General features: G+C 52.8%; 1 protein-coding gene across 1 annotated transcript; it reads right to left on the bottom strand.

The window, feature by feature from the left end:
- Positions 1 to 755: 755 nt before the first annotated feature.
- ccnjl (cyclin J-like) lies at positions 756 to 14,242 on the bottom strand. The gene is made up of 6 exons (XM_067247869.1): positions 14,058 to 14,242; positions 13,251 to 13,359; positions 10,349 to 10,559; positions 2,761 to 3,060; positions 2,258 to 2,417; positions 756 to 2,076 (listed from the first exon to the last, which is right to left on the bottom strand). Exons 2-6 carry the CDS (start codon positions 13,317 to 13,319, stop codon positions 1,584 to 1,586), a joined length of 1,233 nt encoding a protein of 410 aa, XP_067103970.1. The 5' UTR covers positions 13,320 to 13,359; positions 14,058 to 14,242; the 3' UTR covers positions 756 to 1,583.
- Between the last annotated feature and the right edge of the window lie 137 nt (positions 14,243 to 14,379).

The following is a 14,379-nucleotide window of genomic DNA, read 5'->3' as shown; positions in this document are numbered from 1 at the left end:
GCAGATGTCGAAGTTTCACCTCCAAGGTCACTCATCCTCCTCTCCCCCTCTCCCCCCCCCCCCCCTCCCTGACACAGCAGTCAGTAGCAGCTGCGATCTTCTGACGGCATGTCAGCTCCCTCCCTGACATCGGTGAAGAGCTCCCAGAGAGATGAGAGAAAGGCTCTAGAGAGAGAGAGAGACACACCAGAGAGTAGAGAGAGAGAAAGGGAAAGGAGGAAGAGAGACACCAGAGAGTAGAGAGAGAGAGAGAAAGGAAGAAGGGAGGATGGAGAGATAGAGGACCCCCTAGGCTGCACCATTAGCATTCTCATTAAAGCACAGTGAATAACGGACAAAAGGGGAGGAGGAGTGAATGTGGATATTCAGTGGGTATCTACACTACAGACAGGAGGTGGACAACAGGCCTAAAGCCTACCTTTAGAATGTTTACACTCGTACAAACGGAAGAACAAAGCTACACTAAATCAAAAAAAGAAATAAAATATTAAAACAGAACAAGGAGTATAACAAAAAAACTAAATATAAATAAAAGCTAAGGACAAGTTTCAATGGCATCGTCTTCGTATTCAAGTAATCTTGTTCAAGTCCCTGAAACATGGTGGTTTATGTAAACATTGGCAGGCCGTCGTGGACGCAGATTCGACGGAGCGCCTGAAGGCAGCAGCATTTACATCTGTACCCCGACGTGGGGCACCCCCCGCCCCTCCACCCTTCACCCCCCACCCTCCTTCCTGTGGTTCAGCCCACCGATAGAGTTCCTGGGTGGAGGAGAGGAGAAGAGGCAGTAACATCAAAGCTTTGTTTGGTCTTCTGTGAGGGCCTGGGCTGGGAGGGGGAGTGGCTGACACACACACGCGCACACACACACACACACACACACACACACACACACACACACACTGGTGTGAGAATTCCACCCCAGGGGCAGACTTTGGAAGAGAGGGAGTGAGGGATGGATGGAGGAATGAGGGCTGGTGTAGTGGTACAGACCGGAAACAGAGCAGGTATGCTACAAGACAGGATTGACCCTGCTGTGAGGAGAACAATGAGCTCTCGGCCCCTTTGACAGAGGTGGCCCTTAACCCTTCAGTATTCAACAGAGAGTCCAGCTACCACATAAACCCTGTTGCTACATGGTACAGTGGACCCTGGCTCAGGTCCAATCCCTCTCCTCCCTCCCAGTGGTAAGAACAGCGGCAACCGAACTGAACCAGTCTTATTCAGCTTCAGTGTGTGTTCAGGGTCCTGGTGCTCAGCCCGGTGCCCAATCCCTGTGGGCCGGGCCGAGTGTTCACAGTCTGTTAGCGGCTAGCGTTAGCGGCTAGCGTTAGCAGCCAGCTGTGACGTCAGCAACGTCACGTCAACGTGATGACCTCTACCGGGTCGACGCTGACCCTCGACCTCTGCTTGCGTTTGAGTCGCCTCTGGCGTACGGAGGAGGGCGCGGGGCGGAGGAGAGGGGGGGTGTCGACGGAGAGAGAGAGGAGGTCTGCGACGGGCCGGACAGGGGGAGGAAGGAACGACGGGAGGCTGGCGCGCTCCCGCGCTCCCGTCTTGCCGTCTCTCTCCGTCTCCTGGCGTCACCTGTCGAAGCAGCTGGCGGCGAAGGCCGGGTGGGCGGCCAGGTAGCCCCCTCCGCTGTACGCCATGCTGAGGCAGTGACGAGGCTCCAGGGCCATCTGCACCGAGAGAGGAGCCTGCAGGGGCAGCGCCCGAGGCCCGGGCTGGAGCCCCGAGGCCAGGCTAGGGTAGGAGGGGAAGGCCCCCCCTCCGGAGGTAGCCATGGAGGAGGCGCCCGTCAGCAGGCCCATCCTGTGGCTCTGCAGGAAGTCCTGGGACATGCTGACCACCGCAGGCCCCAAAGCCTGGGCCTCGCTCAGCACGTGCAGCTGGGAGAGGGAGGGCGAGTGCTGGGCGAGGTGAGGGAAGGCTGCCGGCTGGAAGAGCAGGTGCTGGGGGGTGGCGGTGGAGGAGGCCGGGGAGAGGTGCGAGGCCTGGGGCTGGACGGACGAGGGGCGAGATGGAGGCGTGGACTTGGATTTGTTGGCCTCTTTCACGTCGTTGTCATGGGCACTGCGGAGCACAGAGAGAACATGGAGATTACAAGGTGATTCAAAACAACACGACAGAGCTAACAGGGAAAGAGGGAAGGAGGAAAGAGAAAGGGATCACACGAAGAGAGGGAAAGAAGGAGAGGATGGAAAGCCCGGCGGCTGGAGAGAGAGCGAGAGAGAGAGCGAGGTGTGCGTCTTACAGCAGCATGAGCTCGATGCACTGGGAGAGGTGATCCCAGCTGTAGCCGGTGAGGAGGTGCAGAGCGCTGGTCCAGCTCGGGGACACCTGCAGGCAGATACGAGACGAGGCCACACACGATGCTGCTACCTGGGAGGGACGGAAACTCAGGAAGGCGTGGTCTGGAGCGCACACACACACACAACAGACACGCACACACACACACACACACACACACACACACACACACACACACACAGAATACACGCGCACACACACACATAGAAACAGAACAGACACAATACAGACACACACAAAACGTAGAAAAATAAGTGTCAAACAACAACACAACATATCTAACAGAACTCAAAAGAATCAACTGAAACAAAACAAAAACATACATTTCCATCCCCCTCTTCTCAACATCTCCTTTCCTCCTCCAGTTCACCACCCGTCCCTCCTCCACCAACCCCCCCACATCCTCTCCTCCCCCTATCCCTCCATCTCGGCTCTCCTCCGCCTCACCTTGCAGGGACACCTCCAGGAAGTAGTGTGTGTACTTGTCCATGAAGGCCCTGGTCTTGGAGAGCGAGGAGAGGGGCCAGCCGTTGTACAGGTCCCCCTCCTGGACGGAGGCCTGCAGGTAGTAGTCGATGAAGTGTGCGGGCGTGGGCATGCACAGGTTCCAGCCGAACGTCTCCAGCAGCAGCAGCTCCATCTTGATCAGGTCCTTCTTGTTGAGGACCAGGCTCAGGCTGCACATGAAGCCCAGGGAGTTGAGTTGCTCCAGCTTAGGGACCCGGTCCTCCTTCTCCTCAAACTTACCTGGGGGAGGGAGAGATGAGGAGAGGGTTTTGTTTGTCATGGCGTGTCACCTACTCAGTATTGTGGGCAGTGTGTGTGTGTGAGACTAGGCAGCCGTCATCCTGTTCTGATGTCTGAGTCTCTCCAGGCACCACTCTGCATCCCATAGCAACACCCATGGACCCCTAGTCCTTCACACACAGCTGCAGCCTAATCACCAAGCAGCCTCCCACGCTCTCCCCCCTCCCAGTCCTCCTCTCCTTCACCCTTCTATCGCCCTCTCTTCTTCTCTCTTACCTCTACCTCTCGCTCTTAACCCTTCTTTCTTCTCTCCTCCTCTCTCTGTTTCTCTCTTACCTCGACCACTTTTCCTTCCTTCCTTCCTTCCTTCCTTCCTTCCTTCCTTCCTTCCACCCTCCCACGTGGGACATTGTCTTCCCCATGGCAACAGTGTGGGGGCCTCACGTCTGTGTGACAGGCCCCACTCGTTCTCCTTTTAGAAGAGGGGGGGGGGGAGGTGAGGAGTCAGGTTACACCAGCACAAGCCGCCCAGAAACACCCTTGAATTCCTTGTCCTTTAAAGTTTCAGCAGCAGCACTATCCGGGGGCAACATGGCGTAGTGCTGCCAAACCTGACAACCCACCGGAGCACGCTTATGGTGCTTCAGCTCTTGGATTGATTGACTTTAGACGAACACAAATAGACTGCCTCTGTAGACTTGTCTTATGTATACTGATGTGTCTGCTGTAGAAACTGGAGAATTTCCACTCAGCTGGACTGACATACTGGACTGCAGAGAACACCCACCCACACTACACTCACACACTGGGGTTAATTTGGAGGAATGTCTGCACAAGCTAGCGCGAACAAACCAGCGCACGCACGCACGCAAACAACATCTGTACTGTCGGCTGTTCAGGGACTGTGGCGTGCTGCAACCAACCACCGTTCCTATAGTAACCGGTACAGCCATGAGCTTGGGTTACCAGGCCGGCCCTGTGACACCGCTGGAAGCCCCAGCTTACACACACTTACCACTGCCTTCCTGCCTCGCTCTGGTGGCACAGCAACAGACACAGAGAGAGGGCGGTAAAGAGAGAGAAAATATAGGAGAAAGAGAGACAGGAAAGGGAGGGAGATAAAAGGGGGAGGGGTAAGGAAGAAAGGGGGAGACAGAGAGAGAGATAACAGCAGGCCAGAGGAGTAATTAGCACACTGGCAGTGATGGAGTCTCCTCACTAGAACAGGAAGCAATCACCAAGCACACACACCAACACACACACACAATGCTGCTGTTCAGACGTATTGGTTGCTTGGCTAGGGGGAGGTAAGATATCACTCTGCTTTTCTGTGTGTCTGACTCGCTGCCTGGCTGAATTGTCCACACTCCAGCCCACACAGCCCAATTTCCTCTGTGTCTACAGCTCCGCTTCCTGTTCTACTGGTCTACACAGACGCCATCATAAACAGCAATCCCCCGCCCCCCACCCACCAGTCCCCCGATCTCACCCTCCACCCCAAGTCTCTTTGATCCTGGCAGAGAGACACCCGAGGAGTTCATCTCCTCATTGTGCCAGACAAGACATGGAGACAAAAGCCCCCACAGAGGGGACAGAGATTCAGGCTGGAGAGAGAGGAGGGCCACACAGCACTGGGAGATCCAGCCCAGAGGGAACAGCGCTCCAGGCCACACAGCACTGGGAGATCCAGCCCAGAGGGAACAGAGATCCAGGCCACACAGCACTGGGAGATCCAGCCCAGAGGGAACAGAGATCCAGGCCACACAGCACTGGGAGATCCAGCCCAGAGGGAACAGAGATCCAGGCCACACAGCACTGGGAGATCCAGCCCAGAGGGAACAGAGCTCCAGGCCACACAGCACTGGGAGATCCAGCCCAGAGGGAACAGAGATCCAGGCCACACAGCACTGGGAGATCCAGCCCAGAGGGAACAGAGCTCCAGGCCACACAGCACTGGGAGATCCAGCCCAGAGGGAACAGAGATCCAGGCCACACAGCACTGGGAGATCCAGCCCAGAGGGAACAGAGCTCCAGGCCACACAGCACTGGGAGATCCAGCCCAGAGGGAACAGAGCTCCAGGCCACACAGCACTGGGAGATCCAGCCCAGAGGGAACAGAGATCCAGGCCACACAGCACTGGGAGATCCAGCCCAGAGGGAACAGAGATCCAGGCCACACAGCACTGGGAGATCCAGCCCAGAGGGAACAGAGCTCCAGGCCACACAGCACTGGGAGATCCAGCCCAGAGGGAACAGAGCTCCAGGCCACACAGCACTGGGAGATCCAGCCCAGAGGGAACAGAGCTCCAGGCCACACAGCACTGGGAGATCCAGCCCAGAGGGAACAGAGCTCCAGGCCACACAGCACTGGGAGATCCAGCCCAGAGGGAACAGAGCTCCAGGCCACACAGCACTGGGAGATCCAGCCCAGAGGGAACAGAGCTCCAGGCCACACAGCACTGGGAGATCCAGCCCAGAGGGAACAGAGATCCAGGCCACACAGCACGGAGATCCAGCCCAGAGGGAACAGAGCTCCAGGCCACACAGCACTGGGAGATCCAGCCCAGAGGGAACAGAGATCCAGGCCACACAGCACTCGGAGATCCAGCACGCACATCCGGTGTAGCGGGAGAGGACGACCGACGCTCACGCTGGCCCAACACACCAAGAGCACGCAACAGCATTAACACGCTCATCGCTCTTGTTCTCTACAAAGCTCCCCCTGGTATTTTAAGGGGCTTATGTGTAACGTTGACATAGTAATGAACACAAATTACAGCCCCGTAAACATATCCGCTCCAACCGTGTGAGAGAAAGCAAGAAAAGCGGAGGTAAAGATAGAGAGGGGGGGTGCATTCCTGAGCGGTGAGTTCAGCCCGCGGGGAACACAGGTAACTAAATGATGTTGAAGCTACCGACAAGAAGTGTGTGTGTGTGTGAGTGTGTGTACACATGCGGGCCCAGGAGTGCTGCTGGTGGGAGGTGAAAGGTCACAGGTAAGGTAGAGGTGAAGGTAGGAACAGGAAGTAGTTCCCCCAGGTGTACTGCAGGTGGTGGAGAAAGAGAGTGAGAGAGCCAGACAGACAAACAGACAGAGAGGCAGAGAGATAGAGGCAGAAAGAGAGAGGCAGAGAGAGAGAGAAAGAGGCAGAGAGAGAGAGAAAGAGGCAGAGAGAGAGAGAAAGAGGCAGAGAGAGATGGAAAGAGAGAAAGAGAGAGACAAACTAAAAGAGAGAAAGAGAGAGAGACAAACTAAAAGAGATTTTGATCCAGCAGTGTGTTTCCAGATGGCGGACCTCTGCTTGTGGGGTTCAATCTACGCCAACATGACCAAAGTCATTAGCAAGATGATGTTAAAAAGCAGAAGAATTTAACACTCCTCCTCCTGTTCTCCCTCTCCCTTTGTCTCCTCCGCTCTCTGGCGTTCGACAGCTGTGGAGGAATTTCCTCTCGGCTCTCCTGAACTCCTTTAATTTGCCAGCTCTTCTTTCACTGGGGGTGTGAAATTGGTCACAGAGACCCCCCCCCAGTCAACCCCATCGCCTCTGACGGATCAGACAATGTAGCCCACCCTGACCCCTGACCCTTAATGCTAATGCCTGGGTGACCAGGGAGAATCCTGGACCCCCCCACCCCCCCCCCGACATCAGCGGTTGAGCGTCTCCTGACGAGGCCTGGGGGTGGGAAGGGATTTTGAGCTGGGGGGGGGGGGTTTGGTGGGGTCGTCCCCCCACAGACACTCTACCTTTTCATGGACAAGTCAATTGCAATAGCTGCCATTCCTGATGAGTGGATCGCTCATGTTCAGCACTGCTGACAGCCAAGCCTGATGGAACACAACCACGATGAAACCCATTAATGACCCCCTCAGATGAGGCCATCTCCCTCTCCCTAAACCCAGACCAGCCTGTAGCCCCCCTAGCCCCAGCCACTTCCCTCATCCATCTTTACAATCCCAGCCTAATTTCTTTAATTATGGTGCCCAGAATAATTCCCTCAGAATTACCATCAAGGTCCATGAATGGGAGGGGGGGCAGAGCAGTGCCCTTGTTAATCTACATATGGGGGGCGGGGGGTGCATCAAGGGGGGGGGGGGGGGGGGGTGTTCATGTCCTTGCTTTGCATGACACCTACCACCCCCCTTCTTCCCCTGCCCCCACCCAACTCTAGCCTCCCCCATCCTGTTTCACATCGGGGTCTTTGAAGCAGCACCCCCCATCCCCAGAGACAGACTCGGGGGTGAGTGGGGGTGCGGGGGCAGAGGAGGAGGCAGGGAGAGAAAGAGGAGGAGGAGGCTAAGGCCTGGTTGAGGCAGCTTGCCAGGTTGATATGGTTACAGAGTCTCAGAGAGGGTCAGCCAGCCCAGGATCACAGAGGAGAGCAGCCATCCACACGCCCAGAGAAGAGCAGCCATCCACACCCCCAGAGAAGAGCAGCCATCCACACCCCCAGAGGAGAGCAGCCATCCACACCCCCAGAGGAGAGCAGCCATCCACACCCCCAGAGGAGAGCAGCCATCCACACGCCCAGAGGAGAGCAGCCATCCACACGCCCAGAGGAGAGCAGCCATCCACACGCCCAGAGGAGAGCAGCCATCCACACCCCCAAGGCTGAGGAAGCTGATTTACTGCTGTCACCAGGCAGGGAAACCGGCCAGTAAATCTATCCAGATTTGGTCACAGTGAAGTGAAAATCTTGAATCTCATATGCATGATCATTACTGCTGGCAGAGAACACACACGCATGCACAGTCCCAAAGACACACACACACACACTCCCTCCCTCCTCCCCCTCCGTGGCTGTGCTGAAGGGCTTTTGTTGGGGCCCGACTCAGGCAGCATATGGCAGGTGCCCCCACCCCCAGGCCCCCAGCCCCCCAGCTCTGTGTGACAGAACGATGGGATGCTCTTTTCCCCCTCTCTCTAGCCCACACACCTCAAGATAATGTTACTAAGTACATACATAACATCCTGACAGTGACAACCTCCTGACAGTGACAACAACAGGACAATCAACACAGCAGTCTCAACCAGTCAAACAACTTACTGGCCTTCCCAAGACAAGAAACACCAGATCACACAACAAGTGTCTGTCTGCCTACAGGGAGAAAGACAGATAGAGAGGAGAGAGAGGATAGAGAGAGGCAGAAAGAGAAAGGGGGGAGACTTAAGCACCCCTAGGGTACAGAGAGATCCTACCAGACCGACAATGACTCACATATCCATGATGTCATTCATTAGCTGTGACCAATAGCTTCTTACCTGGCCACGATGGCCTGACAACTGGCCCAGAGACACCAGGAAGACTGATGTTCTCTCTGGGAGACAGTAAACGCACAATAAAAACACCTGATGAAGTTAGGTTTGGTAAAGCCAGAGAGAGAGAGGGAGAGGGAGAGAGAGGCAGCTTACTACTAGGTTAACAGGATTAAACAGTGACTGTGGGGGAAGTACAATAGAGAGGGTGATTAAATACTGTGAGACGGAAGCCGGTTGAATTTTAACAAAGACCGTTTATCTGTCAAAGAGCTGGTATCAGGACCACAGGGAGGCTTGGCCTGAGCAGCCAGTTTATCAGGCAGCAAGCCTACCAATCACTCACTCATCCAGTCACTCACTCATCCAGTCACTCACTCATCCAGTCACTCACTCATCCAGTCACTCACTCATCCAATCACTCACTCATCCAGTCAGACAGACAGCTAGTCAGCCAGACAGCTAGTCAGCCAGACAGCTAGTCAGACAGACAGCTAGTCAGCCAGACAGCCAGACAGCTAGTCAGCCAGACAGCTAGTCAGACAGACAGCTAGTCAGCCAGACAGCTAGTCAGCCAGACAGCCAGACAGCTAGTCAGCCAGACAGCTAGTCAGACAGACAGCTAGTCAGACAGACAGCTAGTCAGACAGACAGCTAGTCAGCCAGACAGCTAGTCAGACAGACAGCTAGTCAGACAGACAGCTAGTCAGACAGACAGCCAGACAGCTAGTCAGCCAGACAGCTAGTCAGACAGACAGCTAGTCAGCCAGACAGCTAGTCAGACAGACAGCTAGTCAGACAGACAGCTAGTCAGACAGACAGCCAGACAGCTAGTCAGCCAGACAGCTAGTCAGCCAGACAGCTAGTCAGACAGACAGCTAGTCAGCCAGACAGCTAGTCAGACAGACAGCTAGTCAGACAGACAGCTAGTCAGACAGACAGCTAGTCAGACAGACAGCTAGTCAGCCAGACAGCTAGTCAGCCAGACAGCTAGTCAGACAGACAGCTAGTCAGCCAGACAGCCAGACAGCTAGTCAGCCAGACAGCTAGTCAGCCAGACAGCTAGTCAGCCAGACAGCTAGTCAGACAGACAGCTAGTCAGACAGACAGCTAGTCAGACAGACAGCTAGTCAGCCAGACAGCTAGTCAGCCAGACAGCTAGTCAGACAGACAGCTAGTCAGACAGACAGCTAGTCAGCCAGACAGCTAGTCAGCCAGACAGCTAGTCAGCCAGACAGCTAGTCAGACAGACAGCTAGTCAGACAGACAGCTAGTCAGCCAGACAGCTAGTCAGACAGACAGCTAGTCAGACAGACAGCTAGTCAGCCAGACAGCTAGTCAGACAGACAGCTAGTCAGACAGACAGCTAGTCAGCCAGACAGCTAGTCAGCCAGACAGCTTGCTAACCAGCAGACCAACCAGGTAGTCAGCTTGCTTTGTTTGAGTCTTATAATTCAGAGTGATCTGCCCCTTTAAAAAGGACCTCTTACACACAGTACTCCAAAACACGTGGAAATAAACACACACTCATGCGCACACACACACACACACTGAAATATCAGCTCCCACTGCTCCCCTCCCTTGTGAGCAGACCCTACTCCAGACTCCCAGTTTGACGACATCATTAGTCTAATTACCCATGATGCTGTGTGCTGTTTAATGTACCACAGCCAGTGAATAACCAGACTTTGCACACACGTAGGGAACCCAGACCAGCTCATACACACACACACAAGCATGAACACATTGACTAGAGACTCGAGTCCACTGTGACGACAGGCAGGCAGACAGACTGACAGGCTGACAGACAGGCACACAGACAGACAGGTCTAATGATACCGTCAGGGTATCAACAGCATAAATGAGTTTCTCCAGCTCTGTAAAGTGTGATTACTGAGAAGCATAGAGGGTTGGACCAGAAACAGGGACTTTCTGCTACTGACCGTGTGTGTGTGTGTGTGTGTGTGTGTGTGTGTGTGTGTGTGTGTGTGTGAACGTGCTTGTGAGCATGCAGATATGTGTGTGGGACTCACTGGCTAGCAGCAGGCAAGACAGGGCGATGACGTAGAGCTGCTTGACGGCCACGTCATAGTGGTCCATGAACAGGTCCAGCAGGTACACGGCCAGGTGACGGGCTGTGGGGCACAGCTGGTAGCGGTTACTCAGGATGGCCAGCAGGTCCGCGAAGTAGCGACGCATCCCAATCTGGGGGGAGTGGGCCCGGTATGCTGGCAGCTTCAGCTCCTGCAGGTTTAGGGTGGACAGTTAGCACACACACACAGACAGAAGTTCAGCCGCCGTAAAACTGGCAGCCAATGGGTGACCTAAAAACAGCTATTGTTAATTGAGCCTGTAGGATCCATTATCACCCTTTTAAACACGTTGTCAGATCTTAGTTGTACCAAGATAGAGAGATGATGTCTCTTTTTACCTATTACAAGCTGATCAAGGGTAAGCAGAATGCAGAGGCGAGGAGGGGGGGGGCAGCAGTAGAAGATATGGGGGCTGTAGCAGTAGAAGATATGGGGGCTGTAGCAGTAGAAGATATGGGGGCTACAGTCCTGTTCATCTTCACTGATCTGCTGTGGGTTCAGAGCCCTCAGACACCGCAAGGCATCAGCCCAGAGCCCAGACAGCCACAGGCACGGGCCTGCACCTCACACAACACAAATAATACATACACCACACATGATATACACACACACACACACACACACACACAACTCCATAGACTACTGTAATAGATTATTTTTGGTTTGTTGTTTCTTGCAACATGGTGCTTAAATCATGTGACTCCCACAGTTTAGCCTGTTTTTATGTGGACATCTTAACCCAGAACAAAAACACATCATGTTTCTGTTGTGCAAAAAAAAAAAACACAAAATATATTTAGTGACCTTCCACAGCATGGGTTAGAACTAAGACCCAGGTTGTTCTCATGTGGATTAAATAGCAGATTGGAGCTCAATTAATCAGCTTAAATACCATCACTTTGGGGTCCTTCAGTTCAATAGACTCAAAAAAATATATATTTAAAAAGACACACACAGAGAAAAAGAAAAACACCCCCTGGCCAAAATAAAGGTTGTATCTGTGGCCAGTCTCTGATCCTGCTGTCTCCATACATCCCAGAATGCTCATCCACTCCTCTCTTCCACAACCAGAGTTTGGAGTTGCTGTTCATTCATCTGTCATCGTCATTCTGAACTGATGTGATAAGGATTGTTTGGGGGTCTGCCCTGCCCAGTCACAGCTTCAGACCTGAACCCCTGGATGTGCTATAATACTTGCTCTATTCTGACCGCGATCCCTGGGCACAGAGATCGGGATTCAGATCAGTTTGTTTGGTTTGTGGAGGCAGAAGCAGCAACAATGGGTGTCAGTTAAGCCTAAATTGAATCCACCCCTCCCACCCACCCACCCGCCCTCACCCCCCAGCCCGAGGGCAGCTACCAAACACTGATTCCAAGACCACTACCCCCCCCCTCTCCCTAAAAATTAGAACGACATCCACCTCTGCCACTAGCCTCCATCCATCCATATGTCTGTCTGGGAGCGATGGGGGGAGAGGGGACATGGGGGGGGGGGGGGGGGGGGGGGGCTGTGGTAGAGGAGGGGGGGGGGGCTGTGGTAGAGGAACTGCATCCTAATTAAGGATTCCACAGCTGCCTCCTCCTCCTCCTGATTTGCATGTCTGATAATTTGCCACATGCTCAACACACATCACCACTATCTCTACGTCCCACTTCAGGGGCCCGCTGGTCTCGCATTCACACACACACACGTTCTCCACCTCCCACTGGGAACTCGTGTCTAAAACTCCCTCTAGACCGCCTGTGTCTTTAAGGTTCTAAAATGTATTCTTTAAGGTTCTAGAATGTCTACTTTAAGGTTCTAGAATGTCTACTTTAAGATTCTAGAATGTTTTCTTTAAAGGTTCTAGAAGGCCTGGAATGTGATCCTATGGGTGTGCTTGAGGAGGCTGCAGGCAGACAGACTTCCAGGCTAACTGACATATCAACCTGAGTCAGAAACACACAGACATGAGTCAACACTACATGACTCAGTACAAAAGACACTGACTCATAATATGACATTCTTCAAGCAATAGTCCCCATCTCAAATGCAAATATAACCCAACTACACGTGTACACACACACATACATCTCCCCTCCTCCTAGGGAATCACATTAGTTTGAACATCCTGGCGCATGAGGCTGCCAGCCCAGTGACAGATGTTTGCATCAGGGGACACACAGGGAGAAATACGATCACAGGGAGGTTAATTAAGACGTTTGGTAATTAATGAGCCTTGGCCGTGTAATCTGAATGAAATCATCTTTAAACGGATGATAAGACTCATATCAGATCTGAGGGCTTGTGCTTCACATCAACACCACAGTAGTCTCCCAGTCGAGTACTGGGCTGGTTACTGGCAGTCTTGTCTGGGGTGTTCAGACAGAACACACAGTACACACTTCATATTTCCTGTAAACACCCACTCCTTAACCACCACTAATGTGATGCCAGACACTTCTATGGTTACCACCACGGAGGCTACTAAAACATCTACTCACTGCAACATGCCTGTCAACACCAGAACCATGTGACCAGGTAGAGAGGGTTAGTCTCCTGTTCGCTCAGAACTACAACAGACCTGCTCCCCTGTTAAGTTTGCAATGTTCTCACACTGTGTAGCGTACAACACAGCACTATTACCACATAACCTGTGTATTGCCGAATCAGAAAAACGATCTCCAAGGATTGTTATGATCCGAGGCTTCGTTCTTAGCAAGAGTGGTTGACTGAAGATAGAGTTTATGTCTATCAGGTGACAGCCACAACTTGACCACAGTCCTAGACAACACTAAAGGGATGATTCGTCTTTTTGTTCCATGGTTTTCACGTATTTTAGACATGCGTGTTTGGTCTCACCTTGATCCTGAGGGACTGATGGATGTCGGCGGCTAGCTGTCCTTTCCACCATTGTAGCTCCCTCTCCATCTCTCCCGTCCAGAGAAGGCTTCAATGATGAGGTTACACCCTGCAGACACGCCACAAAATCAGCCGAATGAAGAAGAACCACGGACTGGTGGGACCAACTGCTCTTGCTCAGACTCCTAGCTGACCTCAACAGCGCCGAAACAAACTGTAGTTTACATTTTATAACGGCCAATTGAGGTAACGAAACAAACTATCGAAACTATAACGTATAGCAAACCTAATACAAATCCTACCCACACTAGGTAGGGCTATCTAAAGAGTGTTCGAGACAGGACATGAAAGGGTAATTTAGCAATGATTTAAATGACTGTAGCAACATCTCCCCCATACATATGTACTGCTGGTTTCTCGCCCAGTTTAAATGGCCATACCATAGCCTAACGTAAACGCTCCAATCGATAGAAGTGTAATGTTCTGCTCTCCAAGTAACTTCCTATGCTATTAACTTACTTTCCTGGCTAACCTACATTGTCACGGGACGGTCAGCAAAATATTCGACCACGCAAACATTTGGCTGACTATTTCTCATTCATACGCTTTTCTTCACCACGAGACAGCTTCAAAAAATAGTGTCCTTAGACGTTAAAACTTGGTCAGTCTCGCGGCCCTGAAAATTATTCTTTTTTTCTAGTGATTATCACTGCAAACATAATATACTCAAACCGATTAGTTGATTCCTGGCAACAGCTTTCCAATAAACTTTTACATTGAAGCCAACATCGCATGTGCCGCACTCACCGCTCCGACGGGAATGCCCCAGACCTCTTTGTCTCAGTCCGACATCCTGAATGTGAGAATTACGCTTCGGGAAGTTTTTATATTATCCTTGCTGCAGGTGAAAAGCATATATTCAATCCCTTGTCACGGTGGCACTGTGACGCAGCTATCTAACTTCGACCGGCGTTTTATTCCGGTGTTTTCCTTTGTTTACACTTTCCTACTGATTTTCCACAGCCGTTTACCAACGCGCTCCGTTCCAACAAAGTAGCCTACCCTCGGCTACGCCAGCTGCTGTTGCGGTCTGGGGCTCGTGAACCATACGTGTGAGCATGGGAATTGT

The sequence above is a fragment of the Osmerus mordax genome, chromosome 12, assembly GCF_038355195.1.
Source record: "Osmerus mordax isolate fOsmMor3 chromosome 12, fOsmMor3.pri, whole genome shotgun sequence".
NCBI classification, from domain to species: Eukaryota; Metazoa; Chordata; class Actinopteri; order Osmeriformes; family Osmeridae; genus Osmerus; species Osmerus mordax.
This window is presented reverse-complemented; position numbering and strand designations above follow the sequence as displayed.